At 42.3% G+C, this 22,464-nt stretch overlaps 1 protein-coding gene across 2 annotated transcripts; it reads right to left on the bottom strand.

Moving 5' to 3' along the window:
* Positions 1-242: 242 nt before the first annotated feature.
* LOC311147402 (sodium-coupled neutral amino acid transporter 3-like) lies at positions 243-20,610 on the bottom strand. Of its 2 annotated transcripts, none has more exons than XM_084184101.1 (16): positions 20,444-20,610; positions 17,613-17,759; positions 17,331-17,415; positions 17,040-17,155; positions 6,446-6,519; positions 5,823-5,915; positions 5,558-5,639; positions 5,337-5,419; positions 5,135-5,193; positions 2,435-2,608; positions 2,113-2,192; positions 1,858-1,958; positions 1,531-1,655; positions 1,046-1,190; positions 713-816; positions 243-560 (listed from the first exon to the last, which is right to left on the bottom strand). In XM_084184101.1, the coding sequence occupies exons 2-16, from the start codon at positions 17,699-17,701 to the stop codon at positions 456-458; spliced, it is 1,515 nt and encodes a 504-aa protein (XP_084040227.1). In that variant the 5' UTR covers positions 17,702-17,759; positions 20,444-20,610; the 3' UTR covers positions 243-455. The 2 variants fall into 2 exon arrangements, with proteins under 2 accessions (XP_084040227.1, XP_084040226.1); XM_084184100.1 differs by lacking the exon at positions 20,444-20,610 and adding an exon at positions 18,535-18,606.
* Positions 20,611-22,464: the final 1,854 nt, after the last annotated feature.

Genomic DNA, 22,464 nt, shown 5'->3' with positions numbered 1-22,464 from the left:
TTTTCTCATTGTCTCTCGTGTCAAAATAGTAGAGATTTCACTTAAAACTGTTGTCTCTCCGACAACTTTACTAGTGCCTCAAAACAACATCCTGAAAGGAAACCACAATGTTTGTCACCTCAGAACTGTTGCTTTGTGTTGTTTTGCTGCTGGTTCTGTGTTTCTTCACCCCTACAAGACCTACTGCCACATAATGCCATCTTGTGGGGAAGTTTAATTGTACACTGAATAAAAATATATGGAACATTTCTGGGATCTTTTATTTCAGCTCATGAAACATGGGACCAACACTTTACATGTTGCGTTTATATTTTTGTTCAGTATATATTATTTTCCATGTCCAGCCGAGGCCCTGTCATTTGGCTATGGTCAAATAATGGGCACGTCGGGGGGAATTTGATGTTTGGGAGAGCTTTGGTTGGCATTTTGGCATTCTTGTTTATTGCTGTCTGTTGCTAGTGTCCGCCTCCACTCCGAGACTCTCCAGACACCCAGTCAATGATGATGAATGACGTACTCATCACCATGAAGACGAAGCCTAACACAGCAAAACAGGCAGCCTGCAGAGACAGAGGGGGAGGCAAAGAGATGGATGACAGCACATTCTCTGACATTCATTAATATAATAAACTTGACTATTATACTACTAATTACTGTAGACTATTTACTGCTACATTGCTAAAGAAGATGAGACAACGGATTGAGGTTTTACCATAATCTTTGGTTTGGATTTTAGAGGTTCCGTTTCTTCAGGAACAATCCTGATGTAGAAGATTCCTGGGAGGATGAAGATCAGGCTGGGTGCAGAGGTCGCCCCTGGGTTGGGAAGGGAGAAGAGGTGGAGGAAGGGAGGGAGGGAGGGAGTGGGGAAGGGAGGGGTGAAGAGGTGGGGGGGGGGGGGGTCGAATGTGAACATTTTCAATAGGAACAAAACTATTAGAGGTCATAGTTTCTACTTTGGATAACAATAGTCTGTGAATCTAAATTATGTTTGCTTTGAAACCAGAGTCAGCCATTTTAAATGTCTCCGTCTCTGCACACTTACCGATGATGCCGAAGATGTCTCGAATGGTGGGCACGAAGATGACCAGTAGGTTGACGATGATGAGGAGACACACAGCAATGGTGATGTGGCGAGCCCAGTGGAAGGGCTTCTCAGGGAACAGCAGCTGCAGCAGGGCCCTGCGGATCTAAAGAGGGGGGAGGAGGGACAGAGAGATGTCACCAGGCCTGCATCATACACCATGGTTGCGGCCCAATTGACACCCTATTCCCCTACCTAGTGCACTACTTTTAACCAGAGTCCTATGGGCCCTGGTCAAAAGTAGTGCACTATATATAGAATAGTGTGCCATTTGGGACGCAGCCATGTCTCAGGAGAAGCATGTCAAATACGTTCTTGGAACCTGTTAGCCAATATGAGAATACATAAACACAAGTCAGCACACACTGTTCTGGTAGCTGCTGCCCACCTCTACCTGCTTGTAATTATCATACTGTTCAGGGCTGCATGATAGGTTTGAGTCTCACCGGAAAGAGTACCACAGGGACAGTGAGAGTAACAGCCACCAGCACAGCCATACGCACACACAGGATCAGGGTGTCCAAGGGGTCCACTTTAATGTATGTATGAAGGAGCTCTGACTCTACTCCACCTAAAACACAGAAAAACTGAGAATGGTGGTTATACTTCAAGACACACATGTATGCCTTAAAAAGGTCATAACCATACGTTCATACACCAGTTCTCCAATTCCAGACTTCTCAATATGGTAACAACATAGCAACAACACGAGTAAACAGTCTGAACATAATTAGTACTTTAATATTCTCATTGCTTCAGGAGCAGTAATTTACCAAAGAAGGTGAGGTAACCGAAGATAGCGGTTAGACCGTACATGACAAACATGGCCAGAATGGAGATGTTGGCAACTGTCTGCATGCGTTTCTTGGTGGCACTAAGGTCACAGTGGACAGACAAAGATAGATTAATACCTGAATTTGGCAGTAGTTAGTACCTGAATATGGCATTAGAGTCTACTGTAGTATGTGTGTGAATCATGAGGATATGTGTTGCATCTCTTATCTGAGTTGTGTCAGATCATGACTTACTCTTGTAGCTCTGTGTAGATGGGAAGCACCTCAGGGTGGCAGACAAAAGCGAAAGCCAGGATGGGGATGGTATATGCTGTCTGAAGGAAAACAAACCATGAATTAAATGGTTCAAATTTACAAACATAACTAGCTGCTCATTTGAGTATAGTAAACACATATACTGTATTGCCATAACAAATCACTGTCTAGAGAGATAATTCATAATCCTAACAAAGCTAGATTGCCTGAGACACAAATCTAGAAAACTAACAATCAGAAAATGTGTAATTTAATGTTAAATACAATGTCTGCCTGTATTACACGTCTCTTCCTCTCTGACCTGTGTGTTGATGGTGAATAGCTGTGGGTCACAGAAGTCCTCATCAGAATTGACGTATGCTGGGGTGACGAATGAGTGATTACCATGACTCTCCTCCAGGGCGTACGCTGAGTGGTTATTGTGACTGGTTATCTCCTCCAGTGGACACGGAATGTTGAACTTCTTATAGATCACCTAGTGGGAGGGACCAACTGACTATTTAGTCAAACACTGAAGACTTCAGCCACCCAAGCCACAGACTGTGCTCTCTGCTACTGCATGGCAAGCGGTACCAATGCACCAAGTCTGGAACCAAAAGGACCCTGAACAGCTTCAACCCCCAAGCCATAAGTACAGTGAGGGAAAAAAGTATTTGATCCCCTGCTGATTTTGTACGTTTGCCCAATGACAAAGAAATGATCAGTCTATAATTGTAATGGTAGGTTTATTTGAACAGTGAGAGACAGAATAACAACAACAAAATCCAGAAAAACGCATGTCAAAAATGTTAGAAATTGATTTTCATTTTAATGAGGGAAATCATTATTTGACCCCTCTGCAAAACATGACTTAGTACTTGGTGGCAAAACCCTTGTTGGCAATCACAGAGGTCAGACGTTTCTTGTAGTTGGCCACCAGGTTTGCACACATCTCAGGAGGGATTTTGTCCCACTCCTCTTTGCAGATCTTCTCCAAGTCATTAAGGTTTCGAGGCTGATGTTTGGCAACTCGAACCTTCAGCTCCCTCCATAGATTTTCTATGGGATTAAGGTCTGGAGACTGGCTAGGCCACTCCAGGACCTTAATGTGCTTCTTCTTGAGCCACTCCTTTGTTGCCTTGGCTGTGTGTTTTGGGCCATTGTCATGCTGGAATACCCATCCACGACCCATTTTCAATGCCCTGGCTGAGGGAAGGAGGTTCTCACCCAAGATTTGACGGTACATGGCCCGTCCATCGTCCCTTTGATGCGGTGAAGTTGTCTTGTCCCCTTAGCAGAAAAACACCCCCAAAGCATAATGTTTCCACCTCCATGTTTGACAGTGGGGATGGTGTTCTTGGGGTCATAGGCAGCATTCCTCCTCCTCCAAACACGGCGAGTTGAGTTGATGCCAACGAGGTCGATTTTGGTCTCATCTGACCACAACACTTTCACCCAGTTCTCCTCTGAATCATTCAGATGGTCATTGGCAAACTTCAGTGCTTTCTTGAGTAGGGGGACCTTGCGGGCGCTGCAGGATTTCAGTTCTTCACGGTGTAGTCTGTTACCAATTGTTTTCTTGGTGACTATGGTCCCAGCTGCCTTGAGATCATTGACAAGATCCTCCCGTGTAGTTCAGGGCTGATTCCTCACCGTTCTCATGATCATTGCAACTCCACGAGGTGAGATCTTGCATGGAGCCCCAGGCCGAGGGAGATTGACAGTTATTTTGTGTTTCTTCCATTTGCGAATAATCGCACCAACTGTTGTCACCTTCTCACCAAGCTGCTTGGCGATGGTCTTGTAGCCCATTCCAGCCTTGTGTAGGTCTACAATCTTGTCCCTGACATCCTTGGAGAGCTCTTTGGTCTTGGCCATGGTGGAGAGTTTGGAATCTGATTGATTGATTGCTTCTGTGGTCAGGTGTCTTTTATACAGGTAACAAACTGAGATTAGGAGCACTCCCTTTAAGAGTGTGCTCCTAATCTCAGCTCGTTACCTGTATAAAAGACACCTGGGAGCCAGAAATCTTTCTCATTGAGAGGGGGTCAAATACTCATTTCCCTCATTAAAATGCAAATCAATTTATAACATTTTTGACATGCGTTTTTCTGAATTGTTTTGTTGTTATTCTGTCTCTCACTGTTCAAATAAACATACCATTACAATTATAGACTGATCATTTCTTTGTCAGTGGGCAAACGTACAAAATCAGCAGGGGATCAAATACTTTTTTCCCTCACTGTATTCTAAACAAGACTGCTAAATAGCTCATCAAATGGCTACACACACATAACCTGCAATTACCCTTTTTTACACTAACACTCTTCCTCTGACTCTATGCACACACACTGGACTCTACCCACACACTTACACATACTTACACTGACACCCCAACACACACATACACACACACTACATACGCCCACACACACATAACATGCACAGACTGTACATGTATACTGACTCCACACACACACACACTCACCAAATACGTGGCTACTAGTCACTTTACACCTACCTACTGTATATGTACAGCACATAGCTACCATAATAACCTCGTACCCCTGCACATCCTGCACATTGACTCAGTACTGGTACTCCCTGTATATAGCCATGTTATTTTCTACTCCCAATATATAGCTATTTCTATATATATATATATATATATATATATATATATATATATATATATATATATATATATATATATATATATATATATATATATATATATATATATATATATATATATATATGTTTTTTAATCTTATCTTTAACTCTGCATTGTTGGAAAAGGACCCGTAAGTAAGCATTTCACTGTTAGTCTACACCTGTTGTCTAAGAAGCATGTGACAAATACAATTTGATTTGATTAGCCTGGTCCCAGCCAACTTGTATGGTTGTTGACCATTACAACCATGGGAGTTGGCAAGACAGCAGAAACAGATCTGGGGCCAGGCTATGTATTGTTTAGTTGGTTGGGATATTGGTTAGTTGGTTGATGAAGAAGAGGACTCACTGAGATGAGGAAGAAAACCATACATGAGAGAGAGAAGCCACTGGTGTAACCAAGGTAACCTGTGAGGTGATAACAGAAGATCACATTGTGTTGAAATAGAGACATATCGTGTTATTCTGTCACTACTAGCATGCTACAAAAAGAGAATATGAATATAGAGTTTGAAGTGAAATTAGTGATGGTGGAAGACATGGGAACTTACCAAGGTGTCTCATGAGTGAGAGTGGAAAGATGATGATGACGCTTACAATGATGATGAGGTACCTCCCATCCAAATACCACTCTCTGACAGACAGCAAGAACACACAGATTATACACTAGAACCAACTTTCAGAACAATCTATCAAATAACATTTTAAATGCTCCTGTTTTCTAGCCTGCATTATGAAATAACAGCAACAACTGCCTTCTAGAGACACTTACCCAGTATTTTCCGTCAGGCCAAGAAAGGCCTGCATGACCAACGGGAGCTCAGACTTCACAATGAAGAGGTAACTGGACATCGCTATGGGAAACGGAAAACAAAACTTGTTTACACTTGTGCATTATGTCACTTAAGTCATTAGACCTTCTATGACAGGAGCACTTTCAGTGGCACTTGTACTTGCACTTAAGTAAGTACATACATGAGGCTTACATACAATAACATAAGCCAATCATGACCTGCCGGTGACATACTGTACTTTACCTCCAATGTTGTGCATGGTGATGATGGAGCCAGCCAACACTTTGCCTGGTTGTCCAAAGGCACGGTGCCCTAGCTGCTCATAGGCACGGATGCCTGAGAGAACACACACATGCACGTTAACCTCTGAAGTGCAATGGGCTAAAATCAGGGTCACACAGAGTGTTTCTTGGTAGTCTTAAACAAATCTACTTTGAAACAAAAGTATGGTTATAGGCTTAAAAAAAAGGTCAGATATAGAGTTGAAATCTATTCAATTTTGAGGTTTGCATTCCAATATTACACGTTATATACATCACAGAAGACTGAAATATAACAAAACTGTTTGATATAGAAACACTGGATTTTCGGTAGGTTTTTAGAAATAATGTTGATTAATTATGAAATTATGAATTTTTAAAATGACATTCCACCCATGAGGCCACTAGGTCATTTGACTGCAGGAAAGGGGTACGTACTATTGTTTCTGTAGTTGCTGCTTTAAGGTGATAAATAAGATTCTTAGCCACATACTCTGCCTAACATACTGTAGTTCATTGGACATATGAAGTCATTGTAGGCTATACTACGAATGTTCTTGGTTTCATTATAAAGATAGGTATCTTGGTAAAATACCAGCATCTTACCTACAACTCCTGCACTTCTCAGGAGGAGGTGGATGGAATAGGCTGACAAAATGGCAATGAATAGCAACAGGATACTGAAAACACAAACAAACATAAATTACAACATTGATTTCTTAACAGTATAAAGCTCTGCAATTAGCATAACAAGGTTAATCAACATATCAGTTACATTTGGCATGGCCTCATCAGTGGCTTAGTTGTCTCGCGGTACCAGACATCACACCACAACGGCTAATGAGTCAGTAACGCCGTTGACCCAACTTCTCTCGCTGTTGTACTACCAGCTATGAATGACCATCACAAGTGTGATTCATTTGTGACGCAGCTTACCCAACTGCCAGTCCACCCCTCCCCATTCCCAATGGACACACATGACTGATTCAGGCAGACCTGCCTTTGATCTGATCTGATCACTACAAGTTATTTATAACCACAAATTTGATTTAGGAGAGCAGCGTGTGTATGAGCACTAAACAGACCGATAGGCCAGCCCACATACTCAGATACAGGAAGCGACTGAGAACACACACAACACAGGACAGGCCAAACCGTATCCTTTGATCCCCCTTGTGTGTACAGATGTAAGATCTTAATTTGATCACCCTGTTGCAAGAGAACTTTCCTGCGATGCAGGAAATGTAAAACTTGTAGGGCTCTATTTTCGGCTGCCGCTACGAAGGCGCAAGTGCCAAACGCCTGTTAGTTTGCAATTTCAGCATGTAAAAACTGGTGCTCTGGCATTTTACACGAGGTTCAGCAATTTACCAGTCTAACATCAGCACGCTTGCGCTGAGGTGTGGCAATATTTGAGGTGTGGCCTTGAACACAAGCGCAAAAGTACAAATTTCCTGCAGCACATATCCCTTATGCTCATGGAACAAGAGAGATGTGCTTTTTGTGCCGGTAACCCTCGTATATTACAAAAACTAATGTTTTTTCCATTTGGTTTCATTTGATAAAAAACCAAGCATATAGCTCCCTCCACTCAATGAACGCTGTTTTTTTTGTCCTGCCCAATGCGTTTGACAAGTAGCCAAGCCTATCAATTAAGATTTTGGCTTGTGAGACTGCTTTGAAATAAATCTTAATCACCAAACCTTTATTAAAAGATCAAGTTTGGGAGCATCAAAAGAGTGAGCGGACATCCGTTTTTTATCTATGTATTGTGGCCTACAATATTTGAGCCAGCTCCCATCTTGGATGTGCATAAAAAACCCTCCATATAGGCTACATGTACAGTGAGGGAAAAAAGTATTTTGATGATCAGTCTATAATTTTAATGGTAGGTTTATTTGAACAGTGAGAGACAGAATAACAACAAAGAAATCCAGAAAAACGCATGTCAGAAATGTTATAAATGTATTTGCATCCCCTCTCAATAAGAAAGATTTCTGGCTCCCAGGTGTCTTTTATACAGGTAACGAGCTGAGATTAGGAGCACACTCTTAAAGGGAGTGATCCTAATCTCAGTTTGTTACCTGTATAAAAGACACCTGTCCACAGAAGCAATCAATCAATCAGATTCCAAACTCTCCACCATGGCCAAGACCAAAGAGCTCTCCAAGGATGTCAGGGACAAGATTGTAGACCTACACAAGGCTGGAATGGGCTACAAGACCATCGCCAAGCAGCTTGGTGAGAAGGTGACAACAGTTGGTGCGATTATTCGCAAATGGAAGAAACACAAAATAACTGTCAATCTCCCTCGATCTGAGGCTCCATGCAAGATCTCACCTCGTGGAGTTGCAATGATCATGAGAACGGTGAGGAATCAGTTCAGAACTACACGGGAGGATCTTGTAAATGATCTCAAGGCAGCTGGGACCATAGTCACCAAGAAAACAATTGGAAACACATTACGCCGTGAAGGACTGAAATCCTGCAGCGCCCGCAAGGTCCCCCTGCTCAATAAAGCACATATACAGGGCCGTCTAAAGTTTGCCAATGAACATCTGAATGATTCAGAGGGAACTGGGTGAAAGTGTTGTGGTCAGATGAGACCAAAATTGAGCTCTTTAGCATCAACTCAACTCGCCGTGTTTGGAGGAGGAGGAATGCTGCCTATGACCCCAAGAACACCATCCCCACCGTCAAACATGGAGGTGGAAACATTATGCTTTGGGGGTGTTTTTCTGCTAAGGGGACAGGACAACTTCACCGCATCAAAGGGACGATGGACAGGGCCATGTACCGTCAAATCTTGGGTGAGAACCTCCTTCCCTCAGCCAGAGCATTGAAAATGGGTCGTGGATGGGTATTCCAGCATGACAATGACCCAAAACACACGGCCAAGGCAACAAAGGAGTGGCTCAAGAAGAAGCACATTAAGGTCCTGGAGTGGCCTAGCCAGTCTCCAGACCTTAATCCCATAGAAAATCTGTGGAGGGAGCTGAAGGTTCGAGTTGCCAAACGTCAGCCTAGAAACCTTAATGACTTGGAGAAGATCTGCAAAGAGGAGTGGAACAAAATCCCTCCTGAGATGTGTGCAAACCTCGTGGCCAACTACAAGAAACGTCTGACGTCGGTTTTGCCACCAAGTACTAAGTCATGTTTTGCAGAGGGGTCAAATACTTATTTCCCTCATTAAAATGCAATTCAATTTATAACATTTTTGACATGCGTTTTTTTTTATTTTTCTGTTGTTATTCTGTCTCTCACTGTTCAAATAAACCTACCATTAAAATGATAGACTGATCATGTCTTTGTCAGTGGGCAAACGTACAAAATCAGCAGGGGATCAAATACTTTTTTACCTCACTGTATATCTGCCCATCACGAAATGAGAGATGAGATTGCTTGTTTCCTGTTTCACCCTTTTCTTTTATATCCTGTCGATTTTATGACATCACGCTTCTGGCCCCAAGCTACACTGCTCAAAAAAATAAAGGGAACACTTAAACAACACAATGTAACTCCAAGTCAATCACACTTCTGTGAAATCAAACTGTCCACTTAGGAAGCAACACTGATTGACAATAAATGTCACATGCTGTTGTGCAAATGGAATAGACAACAGGTGGAAATTATAGGCAATTAGCAAGACACCCCCAATAAAGGACTGGTTTTGCAGGTGGTGACCACAGACCACTTCTCAGTTCCTATGCTTCCTGGCTGATGTTTTGGTCACTTTTGAATGCTGCCGGTGCTTTCACTCCAGTGGTAGCATGAGACGGAGTCTACAACCCACACAAGTGGCTCAGGTAGTGCAGCTCATCCAGGATGGCACATCAATGCGAGCTGTGGCAAGAAGGTTCGTTGTGTCTGTCAGCGTAGTGTCCAGAGCATGGAGGCGCTACCAGGAGACAGGCCAGTACATCAGGAGACGTGGAGGAGGCCGTAGGAGGGCAACAACCCAGCAGCAGGACTGCTACCTCCGCCTTTGTGCAAGGAGGAGCAGGAGGAGCACTGCCAGAGCCCTGCAAAATGACCTCCAGCAGGCCACAAATGTGCATGTGTCTGCTCAAACGGTCAGAAACAGACTCCATGAGGGTTAACAGCCCAACACCGTGCAGGACGTTTGGCATTTGCCAGAGAACACCAAGATTGGCAAATTCGCCACTGTCGCCCTGTGCTCTTCACAGATGAAAGCAGGTTCACACTGAGCACATGTGACAGACGTGACAGAGTCTGGAGACGCCGTGGAGAACGTTCTGCCGCTTGCAACATCCTCCAGCATGACCGGTTTGGCGGTGGGTCAGTCATGGTGTGGGGTGGCATTTCTTTGGGGGGCCGCACAGCCCTCCATGTGCTCGCCAGAGGTAGCCTGACTGCCATTAGGTACCGAGATGAGATCCTCAGGCCCCTTGTGAGACCATATGCTGGTGCGGTTGGCCCTAGGTTCCTCCTAATGCAAGACAATGCTAGACCTCATGTGGCTGGAGTGTGTCAGCAGTTCCTGCAAGAGGAAGGCATTGATGCTATGGACTGGCCCGCCCGTTCCCCAGACCTGAATCCCAACATCTGGGACATCATGTCTCGCTCCATCCACCAACGCCACGTTGCACCACAGACTGTCCAGGAATTGGCGGATGCTTTAGTCCAGGTCTGGGAGGAGATCCCTCAGGAGACCATCCGCCACCTCATCAGGAGCATGCCCAGGCGTTGTAGGGAGGTCATACAGGCACGTGGAGGCCACACACACTACTGAGCCTCATTTTGACTTGTTTTAAGGACATTACATCAAAGATGGATCAGCCTGTAGTGTGGTTTTCCACTTTAATTTTGAGGGTGACTCCAAATCCAGACCTCCATGGGTTGATACATTTGATTTCCATTGATAATTTTTGTGGGATTTTGTTGTCAGCACATTCAACTATGTAAAGAAAAAAGTATTTAATAAGATTATTTCATTCATTCAGATCTAGGATGTGTTATTTTAGTGTTCCCTTTATTTTTTTGAGCAGTGTATTTTAAACTATCGTTGTTGTAAAAAAAATAAAAATGATATCTTGTTTTCATTTGATTTGACTTATTTAACTTATTAGAATTATTCACTGTCCTGCCTTTATGGTGAACATCCAGCTCGCATGCAATGCAATTTAAGAGCCGTTTGCTGTTTCTGGAGAAGTGTGAATGCGATCTGTAAGATGGTTCCATTATGTTTATAAAACATTATATTTGGGAGCAGTAAAACAGTGAGGGGACATTCTCTTTATATTGGATCTTTGTCCAGTTTCTTTGAAAACTTGCGATGTGCATAAAAGCCTCCATTGTCTGCATTGCCTTAATATTATACTGTACCAGTCAAAAGTTTGGACACACCTGCTCATTCAAGGGTTTTTCTTTATTTTTACTATTTTCTACATTGTAGAATAATAGTGAAGACATCAAAACTATTAACTAACACATATGGAATCATGTAGTAACCAAATTATATTTTAGATTTTAGATTCTTCAAAGTAGCCACCCTTTGCCTTGATGACAGCTTTGCACACTCTTGGCATTCTCTCAAGCAGCTTCACCTGGAATGCTTTTCCAACAGTCTTGAAGGAGTTCCCACATATGCTGAGCACTTGTTGGCTGCTTTTCCTTCACTCTGTGGTCCAAATCATCCCAAACCATCTCAATTGGGTTGAGGTCTGGTGATTGTGGAGGCCAGGGCATCTGATGCAGCACTCCATCACTCTCCTTCTTGGTCAAATACACACCTTACACAGCCTGGAGGTGTATTTTGGGTCATTGTCTTGTTGAAAAACAAATTATAGTCACACTAAGCGAAAACCAGATGGGATGGCGTATCGCTGCAGAATGCTGCGGTAGCCATGCTGGTTAAGTATGCCTTGAATTCTAAATAAATCACTGACAGTGTCACCAGCAAAGCACCCCCACCCCATCACTCCTCCTCCATGCTTCATGGTGGGAACCACACATGCAGAGATCATCCGTTCACCTACTCTGCGTCTCACAAAGACACGGCTGTTGGAACCAGAAATCTCAAATTTGGACTCATCAGACCAAAGGACAGATTTCCACCGGTCTAATGTCCATTGCTCTGGTTTCTTGGCCCAAGCAAAAGTCTCTTCTTATTATTGGTGTCCTTTAGTAGTGGTTTCTTTGCAGCAATTTGACCATGAAGGCCTGATTCATGCAGTCTCCTCTGAACAGTTGATGTCTGTTACTTCAACTCTTTGAAGCATTTATTTGGGCTGCAATCTGAGGTGCAGTTAATTGCCGATTTCTGAGGCTGGTAACTTTAATGAACTTATCCTTTGCAGCAGAGATAACTGTAGTTCTTCCTTTCCTGTGGCGGTCCTCATGAGAGCCAGTTTCATCAGAGTGCTTGATGGTTTTTGCGACTGTACTTGAAGAAACATTCAAAGTTCTTGAAATTTTCCAGATTGACTTACCTTCATGTCTTAAAGTAAGGATGGACTGTCGTTTCTCTTTGCTTATTTGAGCTGTTCTTGCGATAATATGGACTTGGTTGTTTACTAAATAGGGCTATCTTCTGTATACCCCCCATACCTTGTCACAACACAACTGATTGGCTCAAACGCATTAAGAATGAAGAAATTCCACAAATTAACTTTTAACAAGTCACACCTGTTAATTTAAATCCATTCCAGGTGACTACCTCATGAACCCTTGAATGAGTAGGTGTGTCCAAACCTTTGACCGGTACTGTATACCCACAGGGAGCCATTTTAGTGCCTGTAACTGTATTTAGACATAGCCTATTTAAAACAAGTTGTTAAGTTTTGATAACAATTTTATTAGAATTATTCAGTCTCTTTTTAAGCCTTATCAATAGTGAATTTAATATTGCTTATTGACAACGTTTGGCATGTCCATGGCCCAGACATGGCAGACAAAATGCAATTTACAGTAAGCCTAGCCCCTATATCAGTGTGAATGCTATGTTTAACCCATAACAGTCTAAGCTGTTATTGGTTAGGGGGGGGGGGGGGGGGGGGGGAGTTAGAAGGTCATACCAAGGACCATTTAGCTATTTCATTTTCAATATTAATACTTTTTTATTATGCTAATTTGATTTCCTGCGTGGGTGCGGACATCGATTCTAGGGGGTGTTAACAATATATTTCCATATTGAAGCCATGCAATTAGGCTTCTTACAATGTAGACTGCAAACATGTTCAACATATTTATCAAAGATTGGACAGGCCTACATACATTTTGTTATTTTGTTTCTGTAGGCAATTTAACAAACTAGGCTATAACGGACTAACATTCGAATTGGAGTTGATGACAACGAAGTACATAAAATAACGTAAATAGACAACATGAAGCAGACAGATTACCAGGACGTGAACTCCGAGCATGTGTTGACCAACTGGCAAGTGTCTTCACTGACATTTTCAACATGTCCCTGAATGAGTCTGTAATACCAACATGTTTCAAGCAGACCACCATAGTCCCTGTGCCCAAGGACACTAAGATAACCTGCCTAAATGACTACCGACCCGTAGCACTCACGTCTGTAGCCATGAAGTGCTTTGAAAGGCTGGTCATGGCTCACATCAACACCATTATCCCAGAAACCCTAGACCCACTCCAATTTGCATACCGCCCCAACAGATCCAAAGATTATGCAATCTCTATTGCACTCCACACTGCCCTTTCCCACCTGGACAAGAGGAACACCTACGTGAGAATGCTATTCATTGACTACAGCTCAGCGTTCAACACCATAGTGCCCTCAAAGCTCATCACTAAGCTAAGGATCCTGGGACTAAACACCTCCCTCTGCAACTGGATCCTGGACTTCCTGACTGGCCGCCCCCAGATGGTAAGGGTAGGTAACAACACATCTGCCACGCTGATCCTCAACACAGGGACCCCTCAGGGGTGCGTGCTCAGTCCCCTCCTGTACTGCCTGTTCACCCATGACTGCATGGCCAGGCACGACTCCAACACCATCATTAAGTTTGCAGACGACACAACAGTGGTAGGCCTGATCACTGACAACAATGAGACAGCCTATAGGGAGGAGGTCAGAGACCTGGCCGTGTGGTGCCAGGATAACAACCTCTTCCTCAACGTGATCAAGACAGAGGAGATGATTGTGGACTACAGGAAGAAAAAGAGGACTGAGCACGCCCCCATTCTCATCGACGGGGCTGTAGTGGAACAGGTTGAGAGCTTCAAGTTCCTTGGTGTCCACATCACCAACAAACTATCATGGTCCAAACACACCAAGAGAGTTGTGAAGAGGGCACGACAAAGCCTATTCCCCCTCAGGAGACTGAAAAGATTTGGCATGGGTCCTCAGATCCTCAAAAAGTTCTACAGCTGCACCATCGAGAGCATCCTGACTGGTTGCATCACCGCCTGGTATGGCAACTGCTCGGCCTCCGACCGCAAGGCACTACAGAGGGTAGTGCGTATGGCCCAGTACATCACTGGGGCCAAGCTTCCTGCCATCCAGGACCTCTATACCAGGCGGTGTCAGAGGAAGGCCCTCAAAATTGTCAAAGACTCCAGCCACCCTAGTCATAGACTGTTCTCTCTGCTACCGCACGGCAAGCGGTACTGGAGCGCCAAGTCTAGGTCCAAAAGGCTTCTCAACAGCTTCTACCCCCAAGCCATAAAACTCCTGAACAGCTAATAATTGCACTGCCCCCCCACCCCCACCCCATCCCCCTCTTTTACGCTGCTGCTACTCTGTTTATTATTTTAGCATAGTCACTTTAACTCTACCCACATGTACTTATTACCTCAATTACCTCGACTAGCCGGTGCCCCCGCACATTGACTCTGCACCGGTACCCCCCTGTATATAGCCTCCCTACTGGTATTTTATTTTACTGCTGCTCTTTAGTGGTTAAGGGCTTTTAAGTAAGCATTTCACTGTAATGTCTACACCTGTTGTATTCGGCGCATGTGGCAAATAAAATTTGATTTGATTTTGATTTGATTTTGAACTTGTTTATTTGTCAAAACCCAGCCCTTTCGAGCTACCACCAGCTACTGCGCCCATAATTCCGGTTGTGAAAATAGCTAAAATATTTCCGACAGCGCTGAGATTTACCATTGCGTTATGTTTGTTAAAATAAAGCCTGTAGTATATTTGAGGATTAAAAATGCTTCAGAAGTTTGTAATTTCAGACTTGATTTTCCCTTACAAAAAATTTATCAACTCCTACAATAATGCCCATTAATTATAATCCATTCACATTTCCTTTTGTTGCAGGGTTATTTTTCTGCTGTAGTAAACTGGCTCAAATTAAGATCCTACACTTGTACATCCTTGGCTCCACCCATCTTACAAGCCTCGCAGCTAGCACATAACGTTCAGAGAACTATATGTTTCTTAGAGCTTGGTGAGAGCATGGTTGTCCTATGGTTATTTTGCATACAGCCTTCCCACAACATTCTGGGAATGGTGCAGGATACCCAGCTAGCACATAACATTCTGAGAACCATATGTTTCTTCTGTGGGAATTTCAGTGCTTCAGCACAACATTTTCTACAGGTTTCCTCATGGTTCTATTTAAAGTCATGGTCTCAGAACGTTCAGAGAACATTAGAGAGAACATTAGGAAACAGCATTCTATCACGACTCAGGATATGACCCAGATGCAGACACAGGAGGCAGATAGTTTAATTCTGAGAATATTTCTTATAACATAGGGGCAGGCAAAGGGCAGGTTGGGGGCAGGCAGAGGTTCGTAATCCAAGGCAGAGTCAATCAGGGACAAAACGGCAGGCGGACTCAGGGTCAGGACAGGCAGAAAGGTCAAAACCGGGAAGACTAGAAAACAAAACTTGAGAAACGGGAAACACGCTGGTAAGACCTGACAAAACAAGACGAACTGGCAACAGACAAACAGAAAACGCAGGTATAAATACACAGGGGATAATGGGGAAATATAGGAGACACCTAGTGGCGGGTGGAGACAAGCACAAGACAGGTGAAACAGATCAGGGTGTGACACATTCTTCTGTGGGAATTTATGCTGAAATAATGAAATTATTTCAGTATATTATTTCAGCGTAACGTTTTCTTCAGGTTTCCTCATGGTTCTATTTAAGAACGTCAATGAAAACTTTCCATAAAAACCACAATTTGTAAAATTTTCTTGCAATTCTATACATTTTATCATGGGGTGGGGGGGGGCTGCCGACCCCTCTAATCCTGTTAAGTGTGTTCAGGTATGTTGGCCACACCTGACCTTAATGAGTTCTTGTTTCCTTTGAAATGGGGTCTGTTTGAATAGATGAAAATTAACAGCTTTGTATGAGTAAAAAACATGGCATGCTAGCTCCATCCTTGTGAACTAATTCCAACGATAGGGAACAGAACATCATAGGTTCCAATCTCACTGACGCTATGCCACAATAAAAAAGAAATGTGTTTGCATGATTAATGCCTAAGCAAAATAATGTTCATGTGTTGTATCTTTGCTTGGAGTTCAAAACAGTTAACCCAAACTAAGCTAGCAGTGTTTTTAGAAGTCTAATTACCTTCATTTCTGTTCTCATTCCATTAATAAAACCTCCCATGAAAACTGTCAGGGAACCATAGTAAAACATTCTCAGAACCTCCCTGCAACCTAAAAATGTACATTCCCAGAACAGGCAAAAATGCCCACTTCCATTCTCAGAATGTTTAAAAAATAGTCAGGACACGTATCGCTTCTTTCCCAGAACCAATGGGAAACCAAAAACGTACGTTCAAACAACTTCCAAGGAACCAAATGTGCTAGCTGGGCTGTGACTAGCAGAGTTGAGCTTTTATAGCGGTAAGTGACCAGGTTATACACTCAACAGACTTCTCAATAATGTACACACACACAGCCAGAATGTCATACCCACAATAGCCATACTCTTTTCTTGTAAAACAATCTAAATGTTTCCCTTTATGGATCTGCCGGCTAAGCACTCAGTCTAGTGTGGCCTGGATAGTCTCATCATTATAGCATCATCACAGCATGATGACACTATAAACACAACCAGTGTCATTCTTTAACCCTATTGGGTATATAGCCCGGACCCAGACACACACACAGCGACAGCATTCAGATATGTCTGATCTGAGGTCATAGTAGAGTTCATCAAGCCTTAGGGAACCACAGTGATCTTGACAAAAAAGGAGGACAAGTGTGACTTGTGTTGTGTTGGCATGGTTACTCACAGGAAAAGGATGATACCGGTGTTGGACATGGCGTACGCTAGTCCCAGAATTCCACTGCCCATGATGGCATTGCTGAGATTGAAGATGGACATTCCAAATGAAGTTTTACCCTCAAACTAGGGTGGGAAAATAAAGGAAAAATCACACACACAATCCACAAAACAATACAGTATCTAGTTTTAGTTGTAACATTTTACATAAAGTTGTTTTTATACCACAGTATAATTACTCTCATACAACAGATCTCTGATGCTCATACTAATGACCTTTAAACTAAGGCTGAGCACTCACATCAGTGAACTGAGGTGCCTTTATTCCTGGCCTCTTCCCTGGCAGGAACTCATCCCGCTCTGCCATGAACTCCAGTCCATCAAACCTTGAGAGAAAATAAACACATTTAGAAACATGAAAGCTGTGGTACCACTGTGGCGCAACACACAAAGATTAAGGGTTAACAAAATCACACATATCAGTACTTAATGGCATTGCTGTGAGTAATTATATGCAGACAGGTATAGCCTGTTGATGCACTTGTGTTCAGTGTTAGGGTATCTGGTGTAGCCAGAGACTTACCCTTCTTCTAAATTGAGTTTATCTGGGCCAAGGTCCCTGCTATGTTGCCCGTTCATCTTTTGGAGCTCCATACTTCTCCCTACATCCATGGCTGTGCTGGGAATTAAGATACTATGGACTAAGGAAGAGCCAAGTCTCAAATGCAACCTATGGAAATAAAGATAACAAGTTTAAATTCTGCCTCAGATTGTTATTTTGTAATAATTGAAGGGGGTTCTAAAGTGAGCAGAGGAACATGACCAACATGTTATAGCAATCTGGTGCCCAACTGCACAGTCGATGACATGGTACACAATCATTGGTTGACGCATGCAACGTCTGAGCAGTGGAACGCGACCAATATCTGCGGTGTTGCTCGTGGCAACGTCATTGAGTCTACCTTTAAATTAAAGTCAATCTCAATGTGAACCGACAGATTCAGAAGCTTGAAAACACTATTGAACACCCGATTCGATTTTTGCCCAAATTGAGCAATTTTATTTGAAAAACTGAACATAATTCATGATGGGTTTTATTTTATTTTAGTTCGTTTTGGAGTCAAATATAGTAGTTTCAGTATAGTTTAAGTTTTTCAAACCGGTTTGTCAATTATTTTATTTTGGTTTACTAAACAGTTTTTTATGATTCGTTTTAGTTTCAGTTTTAGTTTACTATAATAACCTTGATACTTTGTTAAACATACACCTGAAGGATAACTGTCTGACAGTATATATTTGGCTCTTAGAATAAACAAGACGTTGTGGGTTGTCCAGACAGAAAGTCTGTTGTGGAAAGCAGCGGTGTAATGTGGAAAGCATGGTACTGGTGTAATGAGATGAATATTACAACTGACATCAGGATAAACCTAATGAAATGTATAAAGTCATGACATTGGACTAAGCCTAAACCGTGGCAGCTGTTTGAATCAACTATTCAATCTCACCTGACCATGGATGGAGTCAGTAGTTTACACATGACCATGGAAAGGAAAGGCCTCTGGGTTCGTAAATAAATGCTGGACTGAGAACACAATGCACAATGTATATTGAAAGACTTGAGAAAAGGCTAAACATGATTGATTTTAGCATCATCTGGATTATCTTCTTTCCCCCTTAATCATACAGCACTGTGCTCTCTGTGTGACATTTAACATAAGATAACTGTACTTGTAGTGTAGGTTGTTTTGAGGATCACTCTTAGACTGAGGAACCAGACCTAACTAGCCTAACATTTCCTTGACGAACCAAAGGGGGTCCACAATATGTAAAACCTATTGAAAAGATGAAGGGAAATACTGTTGAAGCATGGGGGGAAATGTAAAGCTATTTAAAAAGTATGTGCCAGGAAAAGCTTTAAATAACAAATGTTGTCAAAGGACTTAATGTTGTGCTAATCTGCTGTGGGCAACATAACACAAGCATGGAGATCACAGTTCACAGTTCACACTCCCTACTCTCACTGCCACTGTCATGGGTCTGAGCCCTAAACTCTCTCAACTCGGATGGCCTCTGACCCCTAACCCTTGGGGACTGACTGCCTCTATGGACATTGTGTCATACAATGTGAAAGCATGAAAGCATGAAACTGACTGAAACAGAGTTACTAGCTGTGGTAATCTACCAGGAAGGCAATAATGGACTGCTGTGAAAAGACCACTAATTAAGGGTTAGTTAGTGTTAGCCCCAGGAGCCTGGCTTCATAGCTTCAGGGAAAACCATCCCCCAAATGGTGGTCCAGACCAGAATAACTTCCTAACCAAATGTTTCACTACCCAGGAACCACAATGATCAACCAAAACACAACAAACAAGGCCCAGGATTGGTGTCTGCAAAGAGGAGGGGCATTTATAACCAATTGTCTGTCTGCAATGTACTTACATAAGAGTTTCTCTTTTACTTTGGTAAATATTTAATTGTATCACCAAAATGTGGGGGTATTCACCATTGTAATTTGAGTTTGTTATGGTTGTTGTTAATGATGAACTCACTATACAAGGCTGTCATTTGAAAAATCAACAACATTACTACTTTACTATGGGTCACTACTACTTTACTATGCTTTTTATTTTACATTTTACATTTACGTCATTTAGCAGACGCTCTTATCCAGAGCGACTTACAAATAGGATCATTTTGTAAATGAGACAAACTAGACAGAACAGGTTGGCTACCAGTTAGCTACCAGTTCTGTTTTAGTGTAGGTGTAATCAGCAGGAAAAATAACATGATTCCACCCTTTATTGAAGGGGTTGATCACCCAGGGTTTATAAAACAACAACATATGAAACATTTCATTTCAGTCATTTAGCAGATATTCTTGTTCAGAGCGACTTACAGGAGCAATTAGGGTTAAGTGCCTTACTCAAGGGCACATCGACAGAGTTTTGACCTAGTCGGCTCTGGAATTAGAACCAGCAAACTTTCGGTTACTGGCCCAACGCTCTTAACCATTAGGCTACCTGCCGCCCAAAGATTCTTTAACTTACAAAAAAACACACCTCCAAACATTACTTATAACCTATTCCTCTGAATAGCTACAGTATCGCCAAAATATAACATTACAGCATATAGTCTATGTGAAAAGTTCATAAAACAGTGTCTGGTAGTACCAGTTTACTTTAACGTCTGCTAAATGACAAAAAATGTAAATGTAAATGTAAAAGACCATCAGTGTGCCATGAGCCTCCCAGTCCAGTCCAGTACAGTAGCAGTGCTGTGCTTCAGACTCCTACCACATGTCCCTTTTCTGATGCAAGACCGCCTCTCTATTGACAGTTGCCCTTCCCTTGTTTCAATAACTCACACTACTACTACAACACACTACTACACAGCTACACTCACACAGCTACTTACCCAGATACTGGCGAGGAACTTCTGTTTCCTTTTACCCTAAGATGGATATCCCTTTAAGATACACCAATTTCTGTGTTCTCAACATCCACAGAGGACTTTTTTCCCTCTATAAAGCACCTTGGGCTGAGGAAGGGAGACAGAGAGAGAGCTTAGGACATGCTTGAGAGGGAGCAAGGGAGAGGGAGGGAGAGAGAGGGAGTCTGATAACACCCCTCCCCTCTTTAACCCTATGTTAAACCTGTCTGTTCTTTCACAAGTAGTGTTGAGTTACAGCCTGATTGAAAATTGAATCTAGTGGTAGGTACAGGTCTACATTCAAGAGATCATGTTTAACTTTATGGACGTGACAAGAGCAAAACATTTACCTTATATTTTTCATATTTATGGTCCCTAACTATGAAACAACATGGAAGCAAACAGTACTGTATAATGATGGGGAGCTAAGTAATACTATCAAAATGAATAGTAAGGGGTGACATTTGAGATGTTCTGAAAGAAAGCGTGGGTGGTACTGGGTAGAAGGGGACAGCGAGGGAGTTGCATCCTGCTAGAATAGATCAAGGCCACAGAGCCTTAATTAGCTTAGGAGATAAGTGCTTTTTTAAGGTTACCTGCATGTACTTCTGCTTTAAGACTGTAAACATTCCACACGCTAACACTTGATCATGTGCCTGAACACAGATGGACACACATTTAGGCCTACATAAACAGAGACAAGCAGTGTTGAACTGAATAAATAGAGGAAATGGTCATACAATCCTTGGGTTCTGCTTGGGAGAATGCCCACTCTCATCCAGCCTTAGAAGACATGCAAAATGTTCTGTACGTAACTTATATAGCTGTTAAAGAGGACTTGGACCATGTCTAATCTGTCTATGTTCTGGTATGTATAGTTTAACTCAATGGTGGCAACGTAAGTTCAAACTAAGTCAGTCAGTGATATGAGTTTTGCCAGTACACCCAACCAACACCCACATTCTCTTTATCTACCAATGACATACAGTATGTTTCTCAGGAAAAAGCCTTTTTGTGTTTTAAGAGGGTCAAAAAAATATTTGCATTGACTGAAAGGGACATTTTCAAACACATGTAGGTGCAGTACTAGGCTATGGCACCAGAGGTATATGACCAGAGGGGTTATTGGTTCAAATGGAGCACCATTGGACTAAACAAGTAGAGTATGAATGGAAAGAGTAGCCACAAGCATTCCATTACCATCAAATCAAATATTTAACTTTGTTCAGGTCCATTGCAGTATGTCCTTCTAGTGTTTGACAATTGTAAATCATCCTTCTGAAATTTGACTGACTTCACCACTGCATTTCTTTAGACTAGGGCTGGTATTCAATCAAAACAGCATTTTGGTTAACACGCAATGAATATGAATGAATCTGTTATTTTTTATTTATTAGATATGTTAAAACAAATATATATATATATATATATATATATATATATATATATATATATCCTATTAAATTATGCACGGTTTTCCCAGTGCATGTCATCTCAGTACTTATAACCAAATTGAATGTCACATAAAGAATAACTTGAACTAATCTGAACACAAGTTTACAGTATATGTCATCGTTATTACTTTTAAGGTTGATACTATCGCTACTATCACTACATTCAATTTCATGACCCACATGGCAGACAGCAGCATGGTGTCAGATAGTAGACAGCAGGATATGTCTTTGTACTCACCTCCCAACTGGGCCAGACACCTCCTCGGACAAAGTCCACCAATGCCTAGGCAAAACAAAACGGTTGAACCTCCCACTTCTGGGTATAGATGTGTGTGTGCATGTGTGTGTGTGTGTGTGTGTGTGCGTGCATGCGTGTCTTCAATATAGAATCTGTGACATCTAATGCCGCAAAGGGATGACAATGAAGAGTCAATGGGACAGCAGCAAGTTTGCTTGTATTCCTGTAACAATAACCTACTGTATGTAATGAAATACATGGGGTTCTGTTTCTGAAATATACCCCTGACAATGCAGTTACAGTTGAAGTCAGAA

This window comes from Coregonus lavaretus (assembly GCF_964263955.1).
Source record: "Coregonus lavaretus genome assembly, chromosome: 20".
Classification (NCBI taxonomy): domain Eukaryota; kingdom Metazoa; phylum Chordata; class Actinopteri; order Salmoniformes; family Salmonidae; genus Coregonus; species Coregonus lavaretus.
This window is presented reverse-complemented; position numbering and strand designations above follow the sequence as displayed.